A 9538-nucleotide genomic window follows, 5' to 3' on the forward strand; every position below is an offset into this window, starting at 1 on the left:
CTGTTGGGAGCCCTGGGCTATTTGACATGTGATGGCCACACATCAGGCTTGCTTGGATGAGCTGACTTCTTAGCTGACTGTAATTCAGAAGCCAAGACAGTGAGTTATTCCCACAATTTGGCCCCTGCTCCTCATTTTTATTTACTCTTATTTTTTAAAGCATTTTTATTGATATATAAAACTCCTATACTATAAAATTCACCCTTTACTTTTTTTTTTCCTTTTGGTGCTGGTGAATGAACTCAGGGTGCTTTACCACTGAGCTATATCCTAGTCCTCTTTTATTTTTGAGTCAAGTTCTTGCTAAGTTGCCCAGGTTGGCTTTGAACTTGGGATCCTCCTGCCTCAGCTTACCAAGTTGCTGGGATTACAAGCATTTGCCACTATGCCCAGTCCTCTTCACCTAATTTTGAGACTGTTTAACAACAATTAGAAGATCTGAAATTAAGAATCCCCAACTCTGGGCTGGGGTTGTGGCTCATAGATAGAGCATTCACCTAGCTTGCATGAGGCACTGTGTTCAATCCTCGGTATCACATAAAAAATAAAAATAAAAATATTGTGTCCACCTATAACTAAAAAGTATTTACTTTTTAAAAAGAATTCCCAACTCTAATTATACTATATGAAATTGTTAATTTATTTATTGCAAAAATTCAAATTCTTCTACAGCATTTCAGCAAATAAGTTCAATAAGTTCTTGTGAACTATAATTATATAAATATCATTGAGCACTTGCCTCATGCCAGAAACTGCTGAAAAATTAATGAATAATGCTTATAGCAAGTAGATTTTAGCACTTCTTTTCAAGTGAGGAAACTGAGGCTCAGGGAGCCTAAGCAACTTACTCAAGGTCACACAGTCTTGCAAAGGGAAAGATTTTGTGGGGCTTTTTGTTTTTGAGATGGGGTCTTGCTATATTTGCCCAAAGTGGTCTCCGACTTATGGGCTCCTGCCTTAGCCTCCCAAGTAGTGGGAGTTTAGGTGCCATCACCATGCCCAGCTCAAGGGGCAGATTTTGAATCCGTGTTTGGCAGGTGTCAGATCCTGTACCTTTAACCAGTCTTCTCTGGGACACTGCATGGAATGAACTAGGAGAGACAGAGGTAGACCAGATGCTGCTTCTGCCTGGAGACTGGGAAGATGAACACATAAATCCAATATGGCCCTGAAACATTTCGATTCCATCAAATCAGCACCTGCCTATCAGCAAGCACCTCATGACAAGTGGGAATGAAAATCAAGCTGTGGAAATGCCAGAGGCCTTAACCAGGGCGTGGCCCGTGGGACTCTCCTGGGGGACCACTGGGATGCCAGTTGTGAGACTCAGCTCTGCATAGGAACCAGGGTGCTGGTGCCTGCCATGAAGGGTAGAAAGGCTGGAAAAGCCCTGCCCTGGGGCCCAAGAGCTCCAGGAATTCTCATGAGGTCTGCAGCCCTCTGGCCAGGGCTACTTTTCCTGTCAGGCTGACAGCAAGTATGGAGTTCCATCAGCAAAGGACCCAACCCACACAGGGCCTGAATCACTCCTCCCTGGTACAACAGATGATGACCAATGCCTTCAGAATGCTGGATACGGTAGGTACCGGCGTTGTGACAAAATCCCCGACTCTGTAAAGTTTAACATTCTAGTCTTACATCAGCCATGTGATGGCTGCTGGCAAGAGATGCCCCAGAGAGTGCTCTAGGTGACCCCCTCCAAAACACACCTGATTAGTAAAGCATCCTGAGAGAACGACAAGGTGGAGTGAGGCCCCAAATTCCAGGCAGAAGTAAGGTCTGAAAGTGTGAAAGGGATCTAAACCTGCTCACAAAGAAATAGACCAGTTCCCAGGCCACAACCCTCACCACTGGCTCTTGAGCCATGCATCATCAGGTGCCACCAACTTTATCATATCACCAACCCAGGACTCAGCTGTGAGGAAGCCCTGGCACCTGTCCAACCACTGGCTGAAACATAAAGCTGGCTTCCCACAGGTTCCCTTGGATTTAATAAATTCAAAGGCTATACAAGCACTTTCACATAATCTGAGCCTCATGTAAACAATTTTGGTGACCTGAGTCACATGCCCTCAGCTCAACTCTGGGCAGTTCCATGCCTTCACTCCATGTCTCCCCACATTTCTGCTTTAGGAATTTCTGAACCTGGAGGGCCCACAAAGCCTGGATGTGCAGGAGGATGGCAGGTCACAGTTTCCTGAACCAGCTACAACAATATCTCCTATTCCACATTCTTGTTTAACAATGTGACTGTGACATTCTTCCCATTGGACAGGTGAGTCTCTGTTCCTTTCCCTTGAGTCTGGGAGGGCTTGTGACCACAGTGGAAGTGATGATTCATGACCCCAAAGTAAGACCATCAAAGGCACTATAGCTTCCATCTGTTTCTCATGGGTTCATTTAGAGTCCAGTGGCCATGCTATGAGGAAGCCCAACTAGCACTCACAGAGAAACCACAAGAGGCCATTTGCAGATGTTTTATCCAACAGTCCAACTGAGATACCAGGCAACAGCCGTCTCAACTGCCAGACATGTGAGTGAACGAGCCTCCAGAGGACTCTAGTCCCTAGCTGGTGAGTCACTCCAGCCTGCAAATCTTCCTAGGTGAGGCTCAGACAACATGGAACAGACAAAAGCCATGCTGCTGGGTCCATTCCAAATTCCTAATCCACAGACTCCAGAAATAAGAACATGGTGATTGTTCTACATCACTGAATTGGGGGTGGTCTCTTGTACAGGAATAGAGACTGGATCCGGGAGCAAACAACGAAGGGAGCAGCCTCTGGATAAATGCTCCAGCCTCCTATCCTTTGGGCAGATAATTCTAGGAAATATTCTGTAAGCTTCTCTGAGGTCCCATTGAGGTCAAAATCCCATCACATAAAACAGCTACCTCAATCCTACTCCCTACATGGAATTTCCTTCTCTATTTCACCCTTCCTGCTCCCTCCCCTCTGGTTCCTGGGATTGCTTTCCAAACACACTGTCTACACACAAGTCCTTGTATAAGGCCTTGCTCTCTGATGAATTCAAATAAAACTAGCCTTATATCTAGCCTACAAGACAAGTATTTTTGCTCTCATCTCCATTTTGCAGATGGGGAGACTGAGGCATGGAGAAGTAAAATGACTTGTTATCAGTCACACAGAGAGTAAGAGGCAAGGTCTGATAAGGATCCAGGCCTTCTGGCTTGAATCTACTTAAAGAGCTATGGATGAGGTCAGGCAGCAGCGGAAGGCACACCAAGCTTTGCTCTCAGAGGCCTGGTGGTGGGGAGGTTGTTGTGACTTACTGTATAGTACAGGGTTGTTCTGTCTGAATCAGAGTAAAAGCAAAATAGCAGAGCTATAAACCACTGGACAAAAGTATGTACCCCAGAAACACAAAGTCCCTCACCAGTCCCAGGCCAGGAGTGCTTCACAGATTCAGTCCCACTCCATAATCATCTGATTTAAAAGTCATCCCCCTTCACAGCATCAAAGACTATCTATTAGTAAATATAGAATTTACAGCTTAAAATCTGCTTCAAAAGATCTGCATGAAGATGTTCTTTCCACATATTTCTAGAAAATCTATTTATAAAATACCTAACAATGTGTCCAACCACTGTTTTAAGCACTTCCATCTGTCGGAAATTATAAATCAAATGACTTGTTCAAGGTCATGCAACTTATAACGGTAGAGCAAATGGTAAAATAAATGGTAAACTGGTAAAAATGGTAAAAAGTAAATTGAAAAAGTGATGAACTGTAAACATTAACATTGTAAATAGTACATATAACACTTGCAAGTTTGCTCAGCCTCTGAAAGCCTGGCTGGAATCAAAGGTCACAAAACCATAAAACACTGAATAGGAAGGAACTGGGGGGCTCAAATGCCTGTTAGGTGTGAAGTGGTCCCAGGGCAAGATGGCTGATGAGAACCAAGAGGAAAGTACCCCAGAACTGTCATTCTTAACAAGACCAAAATCTTCCTTCCACAGGGGATGCGTCCAAGGTGACACAGCTACTGAGAGGCCAGGAACAGATCCAAGTCTCTCCCCTCTGCAAGTGGGATCCACAGAGAATGGAGACCCACAATGGAGAAGAGACATGTGGGAACTATTTTAGATTAGAAACCCTGAAGCAGATCCCAGGAGAAGGGCTTCTGGCTGAGACAGGAATGAGCTGCTCTTAAAGGTTTGCTTTAAATACGCAACCAGGAAGTGCAGTTCCCTTCAGCTGAGCACAAAGGCAAATCCTTTCATTGAGACTTCAGTGCCCTCTGAACTGCTCGTTGCCCTTCCATATGGCTGTTCCCTAGATCAAGGAATTTCCATGAGATTGGGTAGAATGAGATTGTTTCCTTCTCCTTAGGTCTCCCTTGCCATTGCCCTCTTCTGGCCACTCTCAGCATCACACAGCCCAGAGAGGCCAGAGGGTTGGGAGGATACAGAGCTGACTGAAACCACACTCCCAGGATCCTCCACGTTTTCGCCCTGCCAGCCCATCCCATCCTGTGGGCAACAGTTGCAGAACATGCGTGCCCCTGGTTATCCAACATTCTCTCCAAAACTGCTAGAGAAAATGAGGCCCCATCAGACTACACTGCCTCAGGGATCTCCCTCAAGGCTGAGACAAGGCTGGGAAGCTCTCACAGACCACACTGTGTCTTTTTTACCTCTGGATTTGCGGTGTCCAGGCCAGCATCCAACATACTGCAGGTGCTCAACCTATTCCTGAGCACCAGCTGCTGGACTGCCTTCCACAAATGCCAGCTCCCACCTGGCAAAGACTAGTACCTGACAGGTGTCACTGGTGGCTGATCCACCCCTGCCCCATTCTCCCAAACTCAGTACCCTCTTTTCAGAGCCACACCGCCATCCCAACAGCACTCTGGATACCCTTCTCCCTTGGCTATGAGTGATGTTCCCTGAGGCACTGCATGCTACCTGCTGACATTCTCTTGAATTACTTCTGCCCACCTTCCCAACTCAGAAGACCCACAAGACATAGCACTAGGTGGATATTCTGCAAGAATCTTCTCTGTGGTAAAACCAGGCTCCTCATGCCTGGTTTGATCTTCAACCTTTACGTAATCTTGAGGTCTCACAAATTCCCTAGGTCCTCTAGCCTCTTAGAAACCTTTTCTTTCCTGACTTCCTCTGGTTTCCACCCAGGCTATCCCAGAGCCACTGCAGTAACAATAAAAATAACTAAAATGCTATCATCATCATTCCATTGGAAAAGAATTTTTCCATAAATCATCTGAGCCTTCCTATTTGCTCCCCAATTTAGAGATGAGGAAACGAGGCTGAAAGAGGAAGGAGAGAATGCAGCTGTGGACCATGACACTGGCACAGACCTGGAAGACGCAACCTGCCTTCTGAGGGTGACGGCTTACCTCTTTCTGCTGTCTCAGCTGGCCGCTAAGTGACACTGGCTAGACAATGCTCAGAGATAAACACCACTACCCTCGGGCCCCTGGCCACAGAGCAGGAGTGGGGTCCTCTGAGCCCAGCACCTCCCCGGGAGGAGAGCAACCCCCTGGCCTGGCTGGGAACTGCCCCTTCAGCTATCTTTGGAACCTGAGCTTGGGTCCTTCTGGGGCTGACAACTCAAGGATTCCTGCTCGAAAGCCACTACCCAGAGAACCCCTAGCTAGTTGGTAGTTCGCGGGAAGCAGAAGCCGCGCGCATCCCGGGCGCCGCTTCCTGGCGGGATTAGAGCACCTGCCGGTTTCCATCTCCGCCCGCCCAGGGCATCTCCGGGCCAGGACGATGCTGAGGGGACTACCGGGAAGTTTGCCGCAATTCAAGTCCTGCGCATTCTTCCTAGGCAATCTTTCCTTCTACAGACCGTGAAGCTTTTCTCTTTCTTCTTAAAATTTCTTCCCAACAGTACCTACAGATCTTGGGAAACTTTGAGCAAAACTTACAAATGCTGTGAAGCTAGAGCCAGCAACTCCATCTGAGCCCGGGAGCGCCGCGCCCAGCCGGTTGCTCTGCTACAGCCCAAAGCGTCCGGCGGCGGCCGGTGCTGAACCCTCGGCTGACAGGCAGCCTCGGACCCTCAGCGCCCTCTCGGCCTCGGGTACTCAACTCGATTCGCTTTGGGAACGTCCCTGCGGCCACCACCCGGTGAGCGCAGCAAACCTGACGGAACGTCCAGGGCTCAGAGGGGTATTTAAGCAGCTCCTAGTAAGCATTGTTTTCCCGGGGAACCCGGGGCATCTCCAGGGAGGGGAGGGGAGACCAGCCTCACAGACTGCAGCGCAGGCTTGCCCACCACTCATTTGCATTTCAAAGGCAAACTTCTGCCGGACTTCCCCGGAGGCGACGGCACCTACCGGCTTTGCACGGGTCGTGGTAATGCTCCAGCTGCTGCTCCGCACCCTCCTCGCCTTCCAGAGCCGAATAGTCCGAGGCGACGTCCAAGCGCTCCTCCAGCCCCCCAGTGCCGCGGGGCAGCGGCAACAGCAGCAGCAGCAGGAGCGGCAGGAGCAGTGACACCGGGGCCCCAAAGGCAGTAGCCCGGGGCATGGTGGTGCGGGGCGGCGGGGGCCGAGAGAGTTGCGCGCACAGAAAGCTCGGCTCGGGCGAGGGACGGTGCACGAGGTGGGCTCGCGGCGGTCGAAGCTCGGCGGTTACACGCGGCTGCCGGGCATGGCTCTGGCGCAAAACGAGCTGAGCGCGGCGCCCCCTGTCCGTGTCGGGGCACCCGGAAAGCAGCCGCTCGGTGTGACTTGCCCAGCGGCCGGGGCTGCGGCGGCTGCGACTGTAGCGGTGGCGGCGGTGGTTGGAGCAGTGGCCGCTCCGCCCCTCTCCACCAGGGCTGGACCACAGAGCCCTCGCCAAGGACCCCGGACAACCAATCACTCGGGCGCCCGAGACGAGGCCCCTCCTCTTCCCGGCACCTCCGCAACTTCGGAGGAAGGGGAGCAAGGTGAAGATGCTGAAGGCAAGGGCCGGGGACCAGCGGCGCGCCCACCCAGTGGAAGGCGCCCTTGGTCGGATGCCACCTTGGCCTTCGGCCCTCGGGAACGTAGCTCCAGGATATCAAACCTGGGCTTCCCGCCTTATTCTCAAAACTCACTTTACAACTCCCCGAGGCACACGTGGACGAAGGCAGGAACACAACCAGCAGCCCTATTTGAGCGGTTCGCGTCTCTACCAACTCGCAGTGTGTTTTCAGACCATCGCTTCTCTGAAGAGATACAGTCCCTCTCACCGCAGGAAAAAGCAGGGATTCTCTGAGCTCTCTCAACATCCCCTCCTCCAGTTGTTGCAGTACCCACCCAAGCTCATGTATTGGCTGATGACGTGTAAAGAAGAACGATTTAAGACGACAGAATTCCCCTTTAGGTGACCCTATCCTTTAGTAAAATAGTCTAAGATGTTTCCCACAGGCAAAAAGAACAAATGAACATGCTTTTTGTGTTGAATTACAGACATGTTTTATCAAATAAGTTCCTCACCATTAATTTAGTGGAATAAAAATGACCAATTTCTGGATTTTTCCCCCAATGAAAAACATATGCCCAGATAGCTTAGGAGCAAAATTTAAAAAAAAAAATGAAACCTATGTTTTGAATGTTGTACCTTATGTGTAAAAATTGTCAGAACTGAGCCATCTTGATTTAGAGACATTATCATTTGCTTTTCAAAAATCTTTTTATGCAAGCAGAATTGCCTTAAGTATAACACAGCAATATGTACATGCAGAGGCTTTTATCAACACACCAGTAGAATCTTCTTGCATTCAGACTGAAAGCAGAAAATTAGACTGAACTTTTCTTTGGAGTTTCCATATGGTTTTACAACCACTAATGACAAAATAGTTCACATGAGACACTGAGCTGGGCTTTACACCAGATTCTCAATTTCTTATGTTTTCTCACCTATTAACTAGATAATTCCTTCAAACCAGGAAAAGGTAAAAGCATAACCACTGGAAGGTATTGTAGGATTATTTTGTCCTGAATCTTCAAAGAAATGCAGAGCCTCCTCTATCTCTGCCTGTTACCCAAGTTCTTTTCAAATGGGTACACATAGAATGGAGCCAGATTGGGCAAGATCTGTTTAGAAACTGGCAGGTGGGAGGAGGGAATGCAGAGGGAGGAGGGGCAATACCACCAAATGGCAGGGAAGGCCAAGTGGCCACTAAATAGGCAATAGGTGTGGGAGGCAACTGAACAGCATTTCTGCTTGAATGCTGAAAGGAGTCAAACCCAACGCCATAGTTCTCTGAGTTCACCCCAGTGAAGGTCACCACCTGTCAGTAGACAAGTCCACAAAGTCAACATCTAAAAGGCCTAACAAACTTCTGTGACACTTGCAGGTCTCCAGATGGCACTAGGCAAACAGCCAACTGGCTTCCTCATTAGCAGGGAATTCCTCTAAATAGAGGAAAATAGATGAGAGACCACCTCTTGGGATGCACTGAGGTTGTGAGCTTTTATTGCCTCTGCAACCCACCGAATGAGGAGCTACCAGATCTTCTCATCAACACCTTTTGTCCAAATATTTTGAAGGCTGGTGCTCCTGGATGAGCAAACTGTACAGTTTTATGTCAGAAGGCCTGTTTAGATGCTACTTTGCTCTATCAATAAACAGCAATAAAATATTTAGATTGTTAGGAATAACAGGGATGGTCAATATTTAATTCTACAGCTCCTGATTTCACTCATCATTTTTACAGTAAATTCTGGGTTTGAATAATTTTAAAAATACATTTTTAATTTAAATCCCATGGGAAAAAAACCTGAGTAAATTTAAAATAAAAGGCTCTATGACCTAAAGCTGCTCAATTTAGTTCCATTTTACTCTCTCACATAGAGAGTTTCCTCCCCATTACCTCCAGGTCCAGTAGAAAACCTGCAAGTGGATTTTCGTTGCTTGGTGAGATGTCTTACCCTGCCAGCTTCTTCCATCTGTACCCCTATGCCCAAAGTAACTAGGTTCATTTCAGTGCTCTCAGACCCCTCTCAGACAACTGAATTGATCCTCTGTAGTTATATCATCTTGACCACTTATCATTTTACCTTTCCAGATCACTATATATAAAAACCTCCTTCAGTATAGAGGGTAGAATTTCCACAATGAAATGGGCACTTTCCCCTACCAGCTCATTTCTTCCTTTACACTGATGACCACTGAAAAGGTGCTATGCTCTTTAGAGAAGGCAATTAAAAAAATTGTTAATATTTTTAGCAAGTACTTAAGACCCTTTGTGGCTCTTCAAAACCTTTGTCCCTGCTGGAGGTAACAAACCAGGCCCTGAATTCACCTTCAGGCCTTTCTCTTACCTTCCCAGCACGGGCTCCTGCCATCTCCCACAATGTTCTTGCCCCTGTAAATACCTAGTCATCCTAATGGGGTCGTGCCATCTCATATCTCCAAGTCTCTGCCTGGGAAAGATTGATAGCCACAGACCCTACATCCAGCATGGAATATAGCAACTATTACATCCACAGTCCTTGCCTATTCAACAGGGTTGCCCTACCCTACTGGTCTCTAACTGTAGCACACCTCTCTGACCAAATCCAGCTAGGAGTCACC

At 48.0% G+C, this 9538-nt stretch overlaps 1 protein-coding gene across 1 annotated transcript in view; it reads right to left on the reverse strand.

The window, feature by feature from the left end:
* Window positions 1–6520, reverse strand: part of Tll2 (tolloid like 2) — a 118434-nt gene extending 111914 nt beyond the window's left edge. The window contains exon 1 of the mRNA XM_026394813.2: window positions 6328–6520. Coding sequence (XP_026250598.2) covers window positions 6328–6520 — 193 coding nt within the window. The remainder of the gene's footprint in view (window positions 1–6327) is intronic.
* Window positions 6521–9538: the final 3018 nt, after the last annotated feature.

Source organism: Urocitellus parryii, chromosome 5, assembly GCF_045843805.1.
Source record: "Urocitellus parryii isolate mUroPar1 chromosome 5, mUroPar1.hap1, whole genome shotgun sequence".
Lineage (NCBI taxonomy): Eukaryota > Metazoa > Chordata > Mammalia > Rodentia > Sciuridae > Urocitellus > Urocitellus parryii.